The sequence below is a fragment of the Pleurodeles waltl genome, chromosome 6 (genome assembly GCF_031143425.1).
Source record: "Pleurodeles waltl isolate 20211129_DDA chromosome 6, aPleWal1.hap1.20221129, whole genome shotgun sequence".
Taxonomy (NCBI): domain Eukaryota; kingdom Metazoa; phylum Chordata; class Amphibia; order Caudata; family Salamandridae; genus Pleurodeles; species Pleurodeles waltl.
In genome coordinates this window covers 897787255-897804420 of record NC_090445.1, presented here as the reverse complement: position 1 = coordinate 897804420, position 17166 = coordinate 897787255, and the positions used below count along the sequence as shown (strand labels likewise).

At 41.8% G+C, this 17166-nt stretch overlaps 1 protein-coding gene across 1 annotated transcript in view; it reads right to left on the bottom strand.

Annotated features, from left to right (window-relative positions):
- Positions 1 to 17166, bottom strand: part of DOCK1 (dedicator of cytokinesis 1) — a 1072828-nt gene that overhangs the window by 881442 nt on the left and 174220 nt on the right. Inside the window, exons 18-19 of the mRNA XM_069239713.1 lie at positions 13617 to 13800; positions 11716 to 11813 (exon numbers count right to left, since the gene is read on the bottom strand). Of these exons, the coding sequence (XP_069095814.1) occupies positions 11716 to 11813; positions 13617 to 13800 (282 nt within the window). The remainder of the gene's footprint in view (positions 1 to 11715; positions 11814 to 13616; positions 13801 to 17166) is intronic.

The following is a 17166-nucleotide window of genomic DNA, read 5'->3' as shown; positions in this document are numbered from 1 at the left end:
AGTCCTTCCATGAAAGCTTTAATGAAAAAGAGATTGATGTTTCTTTTTTTGTAGATATGCAGCAACTGCAGTTACATGCAGTTTATAGAAGTGTATGCCAAACGTGCTTTCTGAAGATGTAGTCACTTGCAGGGTTGGGTCTTTGAAGTCTCTTCCTTTCTGTGTATGTTGCGTTCCACAACTGTAGTGCGTGATACAACATGGATGAAACAAACACTAGATCCTCCATGCTCCCCCTGCTAGTGACCATTGTGATGCTAAGTGGTACTATTGATATGCAAGATGCCATCATACCTATGAGAGGCATCGCCATTTTGACTGATAGGTGACAATGTGGCTGAAAAAGAGCCAGTTGGTTCTGGAGATTGAAGACTCTCTGTGGTTTGGGATTAAGCTGTGACTGAATTGAGTATGGCTCCAGGGCAAGGCTGCATCTGGAGCAGTTGCAGATGGGATTTGGTTGCAATTATTGTGAATCCCAATTTGTGTAGCCGGTTAATTACTGCTTGAGTATCTGGTATACATCTTTGTTGCTGGAACTCTTGATCAGCCATTCATCCAGATATGGAAATACATGTATGTTTTTCCTTTGTAGACCTGCAGCTACTACAGCTAAGCATAGGGTGAACACTTGTGGGGCTGTGGTCACACCGAATGGTAGTACTTCAAATTGATAATGGCGTCCACTTACCACAAACTGCAGGTACCAGCGATAAGCCAGATGGGTTGTTATATGGAAGTATTTGTCATTCAGATCTAATGATAGCCTTCCTGTAGTAGTGGTATTACATTCTGTAATGTCCCCATGTGGAAGTGTTCTGATAGGATGTAGTGATTTAGTGGGTGTAAGTCCAGTATGAGGTGTAGCATTCCATTTTATTTGGTATTAAGAAGCATAGGGAATATACTAATTTTCCATGAAGTTTGATAGGGACGGATTCTATGGCCCCATTTTGTAATAATTACTGTTCCTCTTCCTTCAGCAGATGCAGATGATGAGGACTGAAGTTTTGTTTCTTTGGTGGGATACTCAGTGGTTGTGTTTTGAGTTCAACACAAATTCCTATTTCACAATGTCCAATACCTAATTGTCCGATGTGCTTTGTGGCCATACCTTTTGTAACCTTCCAACAGGTGATGTGTGATGGGGGGAAAGGTTGGCAAGTCACAGTTTTGAGGTAGAGGTTCCCTTTGTGGGTGTTCCTCAACCTTTTCCTCTGGATTTGAAACCACCTTTGTAGTATCCAAAGCCTGATTGTTGGTGGTATTGCTGTTGCTCATAACTTGGGGTCTCCTGTGTGACCAAAAGGGCTGTTGTTTCAGAGTGCTAGTCTGTGAAGCACTCATTGACTTGGCCTTTTGGATGCCTCCTTATGATTTTTTTTTTCATGAGTTCATGAGGACCCTCACGTACATTGCCTACTTCTTCTTCAGGCTTCTTATGTGTTTTTGCCTTTTTCTCTGGCTATGGTGCTGTTGTCGAGGATGGTGTTTTTCTCTTTTTAGGTTGTCAGTGGCAAGGTTGTGTTCCACGTCATAAAGTGACTGTGCAGTTTCGCTTTAAGGGAGGTTGATGAGCTTTTGAAGTCTGACTGGCTCGATACAGAGCTTTTTTTTTTATTAGATCCAACGCTTTGTCTAGAGCCAAAGCCTGGTGTGGGCGTTTGTTCAATGCCAATGGGCAGCTCAATGTAGATGGCTGCTTCGGTACTGATGTGAGCCTGGTGTAGGCTCCATCCCTCTCTGTAGGCCTTGTCACCCGATCAGGATTGTGAACATTCTCGTCATGTCTTGGCACCAAGGCATGCTCCCGGTATCGACTACAGCTCAAGGACTGTGGCACACCCTAGCGTGGAGAGAGAGTTTTGCATATGATCTTTTTGGCACAGGTTGGGTCAAATGTACTCATGGTCATTGGAGTGGGCTTCATCCTGGGACCCAACCTTGGCTCTGGTGTCTGTTGGGTGATGGCTTTATTCAGCACATAGGACTCTTCCCCTTTGTAAGAGTCATCGGAGGTGACGTAGTACGGGCTGGCGATGACAGGCCTCATCCCCTCAGTGTCCAGCTCCTCCTCACTCTGCTCTTCTGTTGTCATCTCCATATGATGTGCTAGTCTACGATCATGTCTGTTTCTCAGTGTTTCTTGTTATTAAACAGGTTGAGCATGGCACTGTTCCTTGTGCTCCAGCAACAGACATAGGTTACAGACTTTGTGGGTGTCTGAGTATGCGTATTTTGCCCTGCACCAAGGGCACCTCCTGAAAAAACTGTCTTTTTTAGCCTCCGTTACCCAGAGACGAATATTCTTGATGATGTGGAAGTCGATAACTTCACTAGAAATTTCCACTGTTCCAACGTTTGCAGAAACTGTAGGTTGTTCTTTGTTGTCGATCTCTGATTTGCTGGATCCTTAGTCATCTGTAGGTCGTATGGGGGTTAAAACTACAGAGCTCCGAAGCAGTCCATCGGGAGCCCGACGGATGAAAAAAATAATCTAACAAAGGAACCGCTGAACATGTACAAGGCTTCAAGGTGGAGGAGATATGACGTACACCGTTGATCATAAAATACTTCCTTGAAAAAAACAAGATGTAAATTCCAGATCCAACACAAGATGGCAACAGTGTGCACAGCATGTTTATCTGCAGCCAACAAATGCTATGAATAGATGGATTTTCCTATGGTCAAAATAAAGATTAAAAGTAATACCATAGTCATTTGCAAAGCTAAGGGTAAAGTTTCTTAGAGTGCATAAATAGAAGAGAATAATCTTTGTTTCCTGGAAAACAGTAGAGGATTTGGTTGGCAGTGAAATTTAATTATTATTTAAAGGCAAGACTGACTAGGGAGATAGCACCAGTGTCTACCGGCAAAGAGGTAATCTGAAAGCAGGAGAAACATTTTTTAAAGAATCAAATTTAACTTGAACAAATCCAGCAATCAGTACTAGTAAGGAGTCAGGAAGCTATAAGGAAGTACACGTAAGGCTTTGAGTTGGCTATTCAAACAGCCACATCTTAGATCCATTTGAATGATTGACCCCATCATTGAGAAATGTGGGTTTCGGTGAGGAAATATAATTCTCTTAGCAAAGTGGTTCTTAAGAGATAGTTTAGAATATTTAATTTCCTGATGGATATTCAATTTGAATTACTTACTTCAATTTACTGCCTGATTGCATCCATACGTGGCAGTCCTGGTGGGCGTTCCTTTTGCCCCGGCACACAGAGATGAGACATATACTGAACTGAAAAATAAAGTTTGTCATTGGCTCTCTAGGAATACTGTATTTGCACTTTGGAAGTATAATAGCATTCTTCTGGTGAGGAGAGTTGGACGGATTGGCCCTTACCCAAAATCAAATGAGGCGGATAGCATATTGGTTGGCAGCAGCTTTTGCACATAGCTTGCTAATAACTTCTAATAGGCTATGCACTGGGGGGCCATTGGCAACCAAAAGCATTGTCCCCTTAGGCGATTTCTACTGACCTGGTTTTTTAATTTTACTGGGGAGAGGTATCGCCCTATAGTAGACATACTGGGAGGCCCCTCAATCCCAACACCTATAATAGATTTTTGCTCCTCACAGGATTGGATACAAATATTTGACTTATCATCAGAAGGTCAGAAGGGAGGAGCCCCCACATGGAGGTCCTTGCGTGTGGAGACAGATTCTGTTTAAAATAAACAGAAGGGGCCAGATTGGACACTTAGATTCTGAAGCCCTTGGTATTTTTGAAACTGGCGCTCCATACCTAAACTTGAGCAATGCTTATTGATAAATACTAACTCATATGAGGAATCTGTATGGTTAAATCCTCCTAGTAAAACTTTGCCTTCATATGAGAAGACATCTATTTCCATTAGTCCAGAGTTGATACCAAAATACCCACTAGGCTGTGCTGCTCCAATTCTAAACAGGAGGAATTATTACTCGAACCAATAAATCAGCCTGCAAAGCAGAACAGGAACCTACAGCTTCTTACATGGAATGTGGCAGAGTCTAGCTATAAATGAAATAACAAAGAATGATTATCTTTCCTTGAACATTTTGATGTTATTTGCTATCAGGAAAGGGTTTTTGATTGTGTTGCTATTGATGGGTTTAAATCCTTTTGCTCTCCCGCTACTCCATCCATTGTAGGCAGGGGGTTTCTGAGTTATGGTATCTACCTTAAGAACTCTGAGTTTAAGATGCTGACCTTTAACCATTATTATCAGATTTAAAAATTGTCACACAGTATGTAGTATTCTTCTAATCAATTTTTATTATTTTATTTCTCTACACAACCCAAGGGGATTGTTGCGGATTTAGAGCGCACCTTCTCTGAATTGATTAGAAAGGAACAGTTTTTCTCTCATTTGGGTGAGTGCTGTTAGACTTGGCATCCTTGGCGTGGTTTCCACTAACTTTTTGCCTCTGTTTCCCAGGTTGTTGATGTGTGCTGAACTCTGTTTAGGCTGATTTTGATACTCTGGGCACTTTACCACTGCTATTCAGAGCTAAAGTGCATGTGCTCCTATGTAAAATGTATGTGTAATTGGTTTTCCATGATTGGCATATTTGATTCACTAGTAAGTCCCTAGTACAGTGCACTACAGTTGCCCAGGGCATGTAAACCAAATGCTACTAATAGGCCTGCAGCACTGGTTGTGCCACCCACATGAGTAGCCCTGTAAACATGGCTCAGACCTGCCACTGCAGTGTCTGTGTGTGCAGTTTTTTAAACTGCCAATTCGACTTGGCAAATGTACTCACTTGGCAGGCATAACCCTTTTATATCAGGTAAGGCACCCCTAGGGTAGGCCCTAGGTAGCCCATGGGCAGGGTGCAGTATATGTCCAACAGTAGGACACATATAATGTGTTTTATATGTCCTGACAGAAATACTGCCAAATTCGGTTTTCACTGTGCAAGGCCTCCCTCTCTCATAGGTTAACATGGGGGCTGCCTTTAAACATTATTAAAGTGCAGATTCCCTTTGGGAGGAGATAGAAAAATAAAGTTTAGGGTCTCTGACCTCACAGTTCAAAATACATTGTTTAGTAAAGTTTGTTTTTAGATTGTGTGTTTGAAAGTGCCACTTTTAGAAAGTAGCCATTTTCATGCTTAAACCATTCCGTGACTCTGCCTGTTTGTGGATTCCCTTTATGGATCAGTCGGACAGTTGGTCTGTTTGCACCTCTCCTCTAGACCGTGACACAAAGGGAGCCGGGGTGTATCCTGCATATTCTGATGAGCCATCGGTGCTGGGGGGGGGGGGAGGAGTGGTCATTCACACCTGAAAGGACTGTGCCACACACTATGCAGGCTCCAACCCCCTGGTGTGTGTCTGGGGCCTGGCCTGAGCAAGGCAGGATCTTACAAACAAGAGAAACTTTCCTTTTAAGTTGGCCTACTTAAAGGGCAGAAAGGGGTATAAGTAGTGGACCCAAAACCCCTGAAGATTAGGTCACTTTTGGAATCAAGAGGAACCTCTGCAAAGGAGAAGAGCTGAGGAGAACTGCTGCCCCTGCCTGTGACTGTGCTTTGTTGGGCTATCCTGCAGTTGCTGCTTCTGCCTTTGAAAGGGGGCAAAGACTGGACTTTGTTTTGCATTCCTGCTTGAGAAGAATCTCCAAGGGCTTGAGTTGAGCTTGCCTCCTGTTGTTGAAGTCTCATGGCCATCAAAGACTTAACTCTGCCAGCACCTGGACTCTCTGGTGAGACTCCTGCCCTGCAGGTGGTGCCCCATACAGTCCCTGGGCCCTTGAAAGGAGGAGCTGGTGGATAAGTACTGAAATCCATGCAAACACCACTGTGCGGGGAAGTTTTCAATGCACCTTCTGCAATGCAGCTGATAAATGACGTGCCGCAGGCTTTGCGGCTAAAATTGACGCTCCACCTGCATTGTGGCTGGAGAAACAATGCACAACGCACGCTTACGGAGGCTGATAATGACACACCCCACGCAGCACGGTTTTCTGACACCATGCAACCGGATTTCAATACAACATCGATGGGCGTGAAAGATCGACGCAAAGCCTGCCCGGATCCGAGGTGCCCCGTCTGGAAATCTACGCAGCACTCTCTTGCGAGGGAGAAAAACTACACAGACCGGAGAAGGAAATGACGTGCGGCCTCGTTTGTGAGTAAGGAACCGATGCATCACTGACTTTTCTGACACTCTCCCCCGTGCGGCTTTATTTTTGATGCTAACCAGGTACTTTGTGTAACAACAGCATTCTCACTGTTTACTAAGGATTAAGACTCTTATTCTTTTGAAAATTCATACCGTGACTTGTGTATGCTGGATTTTTGTCATTTGGGCCTTGTTTAGTTTAGATAAATATTACCTATTTTTCTAAACCTGTGTTGTGTCAATTTGTAGTGGTTCACTGTATTGCTGTGTGTGTTGGTACAAATACTTTACACATTGCTTCTGAAAGTAAGCCTGCCTGCTCGTGCCAAGCTACCAAGGAGGTTGGTGGGGGTTAACTGAGGGTGATTCTCATTTACCCTGACTAGAGCAAGGGTCCTTGCTTGGACAGGGGATAACCTGACTGCCAACCAAAGACCCCATTTCTAACAATTACCAAGTGCACATACAGTGGGTCCCAGGTCTGTGGAATTACAGATGACCAAGGAGAGGATGTGGGTCATTTCCACCACTCACTATGAGGTGAAGCTTTAACAAGTGAAATCCTAGCTAACAATTTGCTTTGCACATCAGAGTTGAATAGTGACTGTGAGGTGGATGTACCAACCTTTGTAGGGAGAGGAAAAAGCAGTAATATAGATTACATCCTGTTGTCCGATGATCCAACCTCCCATTCACAAAATATGAAGTATACCTCTCATCATTCATTGACCATAATCATTAGTCTTGTTCCCCCATTTCTAGTTTCCCAACCGGCCAAGGCCAATCTTACCATAATGTATGCACCAAGCAAGGGATACGAAGAAAGTGGAAACAAGTTAAACCTAACAGAGGGTTCTTACACCTTAATATAAATAACCAAATAGAGATTTCTTGTTGTCTTTTGAATACTGTTAAATCAATGTGCATCCAAAACCGTTATAGCAAGATATGCAAATCGGTGTTGGAATGCTTTCTTTACAAAAGACAGGGAGAATCTCCCAGCAAAATCCTGGTTTATTTCTGAATGCACCAAGGCTTATAAATATTTTTTAAGAATTAGTAACGCATTATCCTGTGATCAAGTTGCAGTTACAATAGCAAGAAGGGAGTACAAGCAAGCCATCGAGAAAAGAAAGGCAGATATTAAAACTAAAACTCGGGAAGTCCTAGATGTACGGCAGTTACAATAGCAAGAAGGGAGTACAAGCAAGCCATCAAGAAAAGAAAGGGATATATTAGAACTAAAGCATGGGAAAACCTGTAGTGTTCTATGGTTTTAAAAGATAATAGGGCCTTTTGAGAGATCATGAACCGACCATTTTTTACACAAACAAAAACACCAACAGGTATAGAATGTGACATACTGAAAAGAGAATGGGTTGTGCACTTTACCAAACTATTAAACCCGTCTAGATGAAAATGAGTCCTCTGTGCTACCAGCTTCCATATTCTCACTTTCAGATCTCTTAGAATTTAGTAAGATTGTTACAGTAGATGATGTACATAAGGTAACCTTGAGCTCTGTGACGGAAAAAGCATCAGGCCCAGATGGGGTCCCAGGTGAGCATTTAACATAGATGTCTTCAGAGCTGTAATCATCGGGGGCCCATAGAGTCATGGAGGGAATATCAAATTGTTCCCATCTTTAAACAAGCATTTGCAATGGAATGGGTCTCGCATTTGCTCAAGTTAGATCTATTAGAGTCGTAAACTCCTAACCAGACTTTTCTTGCAACATAAATTGAAAATATAAAGTAAAACAGTTTCACATAAGCGAGCTGATTCACTGCGCTACAGCCGCCATTAGCACCACCATAAAGAGACACACAAAATGGAAAAGAAGTTAGTTCGCAGACTAACTTATCGGCAAAAGTGCAATCAGCCAGGTAACAGGGGCGATGGCCAAGGCGGTAACAAAACCTCCCAAAGGAGGGACAAGCGTAAACCATTTACCAATGTCATCAAAGGATTTTTGAAGGGCAAGCCCATGAACGTTGATACTGATGGGCGTGAGGTGGGTGTGGTTAAAAGCCTAGACACATACCAACACTTTGGAAAAGCAGCGCTTGCGCGTTGCCATGCTCAACCTGAAAAGGTGACAGAAACTCTCCTGCAAATTATCAGCCTATCCAGTTACTCTATGCCTAACACAAATTTTTACAGAGGGAATATTTAGCGAAATTAGAAAACTTAAAAATTCTTTCTTCTCAATACAGGTTTCGCCCCGGTTTAGTCACCATGCAGCGGGCCCTAAATCTATCTTTGTAAATTTGTTAAGGTTAGGAAAGGGGTAATACATATGGCTTTTATGTATTTCTCCTGCGCCTGTGACTTACTGAATAACACACATTATGGGATATTTTAGAGCTGGCAGAGATTGATCTCATCATATTGCATATTTTATAAAGTCTTTATAGTGACACATATATGAGGGTAAGTTATATCCAACAGCATGACCTCTCCCCCCCCCCATACAAGTCACTTGTGGTGTCAGACAGGGCTGCATACTGGCCCCTTTTTTATTTTTAGCAACCATTAATGCACTGGACACTTTTATTTTTACCGCTTGTACATCTGATGTACCTAAAATTGGCTCCCGCCCAGTTCCTGTACTTTTGTACACAGATGATGCGGTTTTAATCGCACGTACAACTAACAGGCTACAATCACTTTTAGATGGTTTTAACCTTTTTATAAAGAAGCTAAAACTCAAGGTGAACCACACTAAATCTTATGTTATGACCTGTAGTCCAAAAAATACCCAGTTGAAAAAATTCCATTTTGGAGAAATCCCAGTCTCAAAAGTAAAAAATGTAGTTATCTGGGCATTTTTTTAAATGAAAATATGCCTTTAGATAGGTTAATAACCCAGAGATCCCAGACAATGGAGGCCTCATGCAAATCAATTTTTAGGTTTGCCAAGAAACTAAGGGCCAGATGTATCATCTAACCCTTTTGGAATTCAGTAATAGCGATTTTTAAGAAATCGCTATTTCTGATTCGCAGAATGGTATGTATCATATTTGTGATTCCGTAATAGCGATTTCTTAAAAACCGCAAATGCTATTACCAAATCGCAAATTGCGATACAGACCCTATTCGCACCTATGGGCCTGTAGGCCCAAATTTGCTAATTTTTTGCATTTCCCAAATTGCGAATTACTAACTAAGGCCCCCTCTTCTGCACTCCAACAAAATATTTTAGTACATGTAAGGTGCACAAATGCCAAATGGGCATGTGTGCGTTACATGTCAATTTTAAAAATGCATTTTAATGCATTTAAAAAATTTGCACATGGTTACCACCAAGTTTTACTTGGTGGTAATTGGGATTCGTTAATGCCCAAGTCGCATTAAGGAAAAGCTTCATACATGTGCTTAAAAAAATCGCAAATAAGGATTCCTTATTTGCGATTTCTTATTTAGAGAATCACAAATTGCGATTCTCTAAACGGGCTCACAATTTTAAGGAATCGCTATTTTAGCAATTCCTTAAAATTGCATTGCCACTGCCTTTCATACATACTGAAAGGCACTTTTGCATTCGCAAACGGGCATTCGCTCCATTCGCGAATGCAAAAAGGCTTGATACACAAGACACAAGCCTTCAAATTAAAGTACTGCGCTTCATAAAAGCAAAAGCATTCCTACAGGTTTGTACAGGGCAGATGTATGGGGGCATACGACGGTCAAGGCTTTACAGGTAGTGGAGAATAAACTCACAAATAGGCTGCTAGGGACCTCTACAGCCACCCCTAGGTTTATAACCCATAATTAATTAGGTATTGGTTATTTGGAAGATATAACAGGCCTAGCCCCCATTCTGTTGTGGATCAAATGTTGGTCCTCTCCTGAATTGGGTTTCTCACACAAAATAATGGAGAAATGCCTTGAGCATGGAAATAGGACAGCCATCCCATGGCTCAAATAAATTAAAAACATCTTAAGAGATTTGGGATTAAGTAATCTCTTTGATGATGTGGGCACAATCAACTTACTCTCGAAGAGGAAATAAGGATCATAAATGCACTTGAGTTAGTAATGGCTCAATCATACGCACCACTCTTAACAACTCATTTAATTTGGATAAAGGCACCAGAGTCTAGATTTTATCTTACATGGCTAGGAAGGAACGTGATCTACTATTTAGTGGCCTGCAGTGTTATGGGGATTTGGTTTTCTACCTTAACGTGTTGCCCATGTGATGGGAGGTCTCTAAGCACTTTATGCTATTTTGTACTTTGCACTATTCCTTTTAGATTACACTTCCTCTGCCCTATTCTTACTGGGAGATCTTTCAATAATCATCAGCAGAGGCTACTCTTCTTAGAGTGATTGGAGACCACTGTGATAAGCTATGCAGTCCTGAATGTTATCCCTCAATCACTGAAGTTAAGGAAACATGCATTGTGATTTGTGCATTGAGTATAAGAAAGGTTTGATGGAAAGCTAACCATTTAAAATGTTATGCTGTAATTCAGCTTGATAGTTTCTTGTTTCAAAGAGCAGGACATTTTTATAAGTTCAGAACTGTGAGAGTATTCAACTATTTTTTGTTGGTATTATTCACAATTGTGATCTGAGAAAGTTATCAAAGGCTACTGAATACTCTGGTAAACTAGATAATAATCACAATCGGTTAAAGTTGAAAAAGCAAATATGTGAATGTGTATTAATAGAAAATACACAAGAAAGCTTGATTTGCACCCCTTCATATTTTGCACAGAACTCCCATAGAAAGATTTAATAAAGCAGATTATGCAGATTATGCTATTTCTCATTCTTAAAAAAGACTCTTTGTTACTCATTTATTCAGGGCTTTAATGAAAACCAGCAGTTCACCTGGAAAAAAACTCAATTTTTATTTGATTTAACTTGTTTCCCCAATGAGATGGCCAACTAGACAAACAGTCCCTAAGACTGATATGCCAGCTGAGAAAAGGTTCAGTAAAGGCAACTGTTTAGAGGTCACCCACTCGGTCTCGATCAACGAAAAAGCAGTCTGAAGCCTGATTCAACTAGCAACAGGAAATTATTGACATTTTCCATATGTTCTTAACCTGCCATCACAGTTGAGACTCCAGTGTTGACTTTCAAATTTATTTCATTGAGGCAATTTTATTACAGCTAATCAGTTGGAAAAAGCAAACCTATTACACATGGAGAAAAATTAGAGAATAAGGCATTACCCACTTGATCAGGGTTCCCTTGACAGTATCTGTCCTTCATTTCTTAACCACCATCATGAGATGTTGCTGGAATCCCTCAACAGTGATAAAGTTCACAGAGGTTGACAAGAGGACACAGTTATATATAACAGTTGTAGATCCCTAAGTTGTGTAATGAATGAGCAATACAAAGCTTGATACCCAAACTTGAAACTCAATTTGGAGAGCATGGGCACATCTTTAACACAGACATAAATGCTTATCTATTATATATTTTTGTCTTAGTGATTAATAAAAGAAAATAAGGGCTGCAATAATTAAAGTATTACTTTGAATATTTTAGAGTATACAGCCCAAATCAATGTTCGAGTTTGAATGGGAGTTCAGTTGTACATCATAGGAAAATACCGTTTTGTTTTTACCTTAACAACTTCTCCACCATCAACTTTCATTAGTTGTCTCAAATTCTGCTGCAGCAGGTTCAAATTGGAACGCCATTTCAACAATCCCAAGAGATCCACTACAAAATAGAATGAAAAAGACAGTCGATTATTGTTGAGGAATTTTATTAAGTGTCTACATACCATCTAAATTGCTTTATCATCACCAACATTAAAAAAGAACATATATTTTACACCCAAACTAAGAAAAAAAGGCGAAGGTGGAGAATATAAACTAACATGAACAATAAAATCAGATTATGGAAAACAGAAGCCTTCTTAATGAAAGCATGTACACTGTGCAACTACTGATTCATATAACAGTACATATTATTGCTACTTTATGTGTATTATCATTACATTAGGAAACAAGGCTTACAACATCGGGTACTGAACAGGTATGGCACAATCAACCCAAGTGGCTGAACTATAGATTAAAGGTCTCTTGTCTATGCATTTGGTTTAAAGTGTTCAATAACAATACCATAAAACGGTTTGTTTTTGTAACACCTGTTTGTTTAATTTTATGTGATAGTTGAAAAGAACAGATTTTCCACGAAGGCAGAAACAATGTTAAAGGAGATTGTACTCTAACTTTATACAGGAGCACATCATGAGGAAATACAAGAATGACCACTGTTGTTTGGGAAAAATCTAGTGATTTCATTTAACATAAAACTTGGTTTAGCTGTACAACAGAGAATGAAATTATATATTGTTTAATAATGATGCATTGCAAATTAGTCATTGGCAGGAAGTGCCTTTTCTTAAGTGATGTGTTATTTTACTTGAAAAATATGCGCATGGCTAGGTGAACAATGGAACGGGATATGTTATTTTTTTCAAACTGTCTTTAATGGTCATTAAGTGACAGAAGAAAAAAAGAAAACATCAATTAGTACAAGCACTAGGCCCCAGATGCTGGACAACAGAAAAGTAGAGTTCAGTTCCAGTCAGATTCTAAAACAAGTTTGTATGACACAGAGGTTGGGGTATAAACATTCATATGTACAGTCCAGAGGCCCCCAACCACATTGTGGCAATTCATACATGAGGGAGGACGGCAAGGGAGGGTTAGATGTGGAAAACAATGGAATCACAGAAGAAAAGCAAGTAAAATACCAGTTTTGGAGCAGTGCATAGTGGACTACATTGCAATGTTCCCCTTGTCCAAATTGGTACACATGCCAGTCACTATAGAGTATCATTTATTAAACGTGACTGTCCTTACTTTGTCAATCATAATCAATGTACAGCATAAACTGTGTGGGAGTATTGTTTGTACAACTTCCATTCCTGAATTAGTTACCCTACCTTGCCTCCTGTATATTTCCTCCATTTCTCTGAACTAGTCTTCAAACCTAGGGGTACGAGATCCATCCAATGTATAGTTGTCATGCACTTTGCTAATCATAGTGTCTGTGTTGTTGCCCTTTTACCCATTTTAGTTTTAAACAAAGATAAACAGAAGACATGTCTGTGGAAGTAGCTTCACTGGAAGACAGCAATTGGTGACAAAATGTACGAACACTTGCTTAGAGAATCTAGTAATTACAAGGCAGGTCCAAGTTAAATAGAAAATAAATTTCCCCAATGAAAACCACTCTTTGTTCACAGGTCTGGCATCATTAACTCTATTTTTGTACTAAACATTAGGTGTGAAGCTTGTGTAATGTAGTATGTTAAGTAAGTTTGTGGAACTCTAGTAATTGTGGAGGCCTTTTCTTTGTGCATAAAATCTCTGTCCCACTCCCTTTCTGTGAAATCCCTACAACAATCTGTTTTCAATTTGGCCATAAGTGGTTGTGCGTTTGTGAGATACGTTTATAATGTTTCCCTTACACACTACCATTTGTAAAAGCCATGATCCTCAGAGAACTTACCATTCTGTGTAAGTTTAGTTGAACAAACCAGAGTGGAAATCTGGAAGGAGTCTTTGCTGATGGTGCAGCTGCCTAGATTGTGCATGCTTTTGCCGGTGGCTGCATGTCCTTTCTCTTCCAATTCTATTTTGGTGGATGGTAAGCTTAAGTACGTTGATGCATCTTCAAGCTTCTTTGCCTCTGCCTGTAAACAACAATGTATTGAACGTTATTTAGAAAGACATGATGCAAATCTGTGATGTATTGCTGTAGTTCACAAAGGATTCATAGTTCAATGAGGTATGTCCACCTTTTGGTCATTGTAGTATATGAGTGTGCCACACTGTCAGTCTCCCTGGGAAAATTAACTGTATTTGAGAAGGGATAAAAACATCACTTTATCATAACTCTAGAGATAGTAAAACAGTATGTAACCTGCTCAAAGGCAAAATAATATTTTAAAACTTGTATGGAGGTTTCTTTTTAGTAACTGTTCCTTTGCTTCCATATTCGAGAACTGATGGTTTTGTTTCAGCAAATCTATTATTTGTTATGTCAATAATTGTAAATTCCATAACATAACACAAATTAATATCATATACACCACAAAAGCATACTTGATGGTTTAGCAATTGCTTACATTTTCAAGTCATTTAAAATAGACTACAGACTGTACAACAACATTGAAATAATTCTTGCTGTCTCCAACTTGGTGTCCTACTCAAATTGGTAAAATGCTGATATTTTCTGTGATGTATAGTAAATACAGTTTGAGCCTAAAAGCGATCGTCTTTGCAATAATTTTGTAAAGAAATTTCAAAGTACTGCTTGTACAAGGCTATGGAAAGGAAAGAAGCCCAACAATTACCTGATTTAATTCAAATTTGCAAATGCATTACCCTACCCTGCTCAATGACAAATCAGTCACTTGTGTGGTGACTCACAAACAAGTTTCAAGTGCCTTTTGGGTAATTTTCACTATGCGCAGGATGAAGATGGCCCTTATACATCAAAAAAGACATTGGATGTGAATATGTTTGCTATGGTGTGCATTTGTGAACTTACATTTCTACAAGCAAGGTTTTGTTAAGTTGGCAGCTGTACAACTTTGTAAAACATGAAGCTTTTAACTGGCACACAACTTTGCCTGTAGGTGAAATTACCCATAAGAACATGTTTTATCGAAATGGTTTCCTTAAAACGTTTATGTGCTGCCTGGCAAAAAGCACTTCAATGCCTCGCCAGGGGTAGTAAGTGCTATGTAAATGCAATTACAATACAATAGAATTTGCAGGAAAGCATGTCAGGTTATAGACCGCTCTGCAGTAGTTTACTCCTGCAAAACCTACTTACAGGATTAACATTCAGAAATTCGTTGAGTTTAGGATGTTGGCATACTTTTAATTGAACACTTCACCAATCTGGTAAAAGCTAGTTTGGAATAACTTTACTTCATTTAAATGTTGTGTGTCTCATAAGGAGACTTAAATTAAACAGAACATTTTCCACTTTAGGGTATAGAGTACACCACAAGACAATGCTGTAAAGAAATGGCTCCCTGTTGCAGTTACCCCCCACTTTTTGCCTGATACTGATGCTGACTTGACTGAGAAGTGTGCTGGGACCCTGCTAACCAGACCCCAGCACCAGTGTTCCTTCACCTAAAATGTACCATTGTATCCACAATTGACACACCCTGGCATTCAGATAAGTCCCTTGTAACTGGTACTTCTAGTACCAAGGGCCCTGATGCCAAGATAGGTCTCTAAGGGCTGCAGCATGTCTTATGCCACCCTAGAGACCCCTCACTCAGCACAGACACACTGCTTACAAGCCTGTGTGTGCTAGTGAGAACAAAATGAGTAAGTCGACATGGCACTCCCCTCAGGGTGCCATGCCAGCCTCTCACTGCCTATGCAGTATAGGTAAGACACCCCTCTAGCAGGCCTTACAGCCCTAAGGCAGGGTGCACTATACCATAGGTGAGGGTACCAGTGCATGAGCACTGTGCCCCTACAGTGTCTAAACAAAACCTTAGACATTGTAAGTGCAGGGTAGCCATAAGAGTATATGGTCTGGGAGTCTGTTTTACACGAACTCCACAGCACCATAATGGCTACACTGAAAACTGGGAAGTTTGGTATCAAACTTCTCAGCACAATAAATGCACACTGATGCCAGTGTACATTTTATTGCAAAATACACCCCAGAGGGCACCTTAGAGGTGCCCCCTGAAACTTAACCGACTGTCTGTGTAGGCTGACTAGTTCCAGCAGCCTGCCACACCAGAGACATGTTGCTGGCCCCATGGGGAGAGTGCCTTTGTCACTCTGAGGCCAGTAACAAAGCCTGCACTGGGTGGAGATGCTAACACCTCCCCCAGGCAGGAGCTGTGACACCTGGCGGTGAGCCTCAAAGGCTCACCCCTTTGTCACAGCCCAGCAGGGCACTCCAGCTTAGTGGAATTGCCCGCCCCCTCCGGCCACGGCCCCCACTTTTGGCGGCAAGGCTGGAGGGAACAAAGAAAGCAACAAGGAGGAGTCCCTGGCCAGTCAGGACAGCCCCTAAGGTGTCCTGAGCTGAAGTGACTCTAACTTTTAGAAATCCTCCATCTTGCAGATGGAGGATTCCCCCAATAGGGTTAGGATTGTGACCCCCTCCCCTTGGGAGGAGGCACAAAGAGGGTGTACCCACCCTCAGGGCTAGTAGCCATTGGCTACTAACCCCCCAGACCTAAACACGCCCTTAAATTTAGTATTTAAGGGCTACCCTGAACCCTAGAAAATTAGATTCCTGCAACTACAAGAAGAAGGACTGCCTAGCTGAAAAACCCCTGCAGAGGAAGACCAGAAGACGACAACTGCCTTGGCTCCAGAAACTCACCGGCCTGTCTCCTGCCTTCCAAAGATCCTGCTCCAGCGACGCCTTCCAAAGGGATCAGCGACCTCGACATCCTCGGAGGACTGCCCCTGCTTCGAAAAGACAAGAAACTCCCGAGGACAGCGGACCTGCTCCAAGAAAAGCTGCAACTTTGTTTCCAGCAGCTTTAAAGAACCCTGCAAGCTCCCCGCAAGAAGCGTGAGACTTGCAACACTGCACCCGGCGACCCCGACTCGGCTGGTGGCGATCCAACACCTCAGGAGGGACCCCAGGACTACTCTAAGACTGTGAGTACAAAAACCTGTCCCCCCTGAGCCCCCACAGCGCCGCCTGCAGAGGGAATCCCGAGGCTTCCCCTGACCGCGACTCTTTGAATCCTAAGTCCCGACGCCTGGGAGAGACCCTGCACCCGCAGCCCCCAGGACCTGAAGGACCGGACTTTCACTGGAGGAGTGACCCCCAGGAGTCCCTCTCCCTCGACCAAGTGGAGGTTTCCCCGAGGAACCCCCCCCTTGCCTGCCTGCAGCGCTGAAGAGATCCCTAGATCTCCCATTGACTTCCATTACAAACCCGACGCTTGTTTCTACACTGCACCCGGCCGCCCCCGCGCTGCTGAGGGTGAAATTTCTGTGTGGGCTTGTGTCCCCCCCGGTGCCCTACAAAACCCCCCTGGTCTGCCCTCCGAAGACGC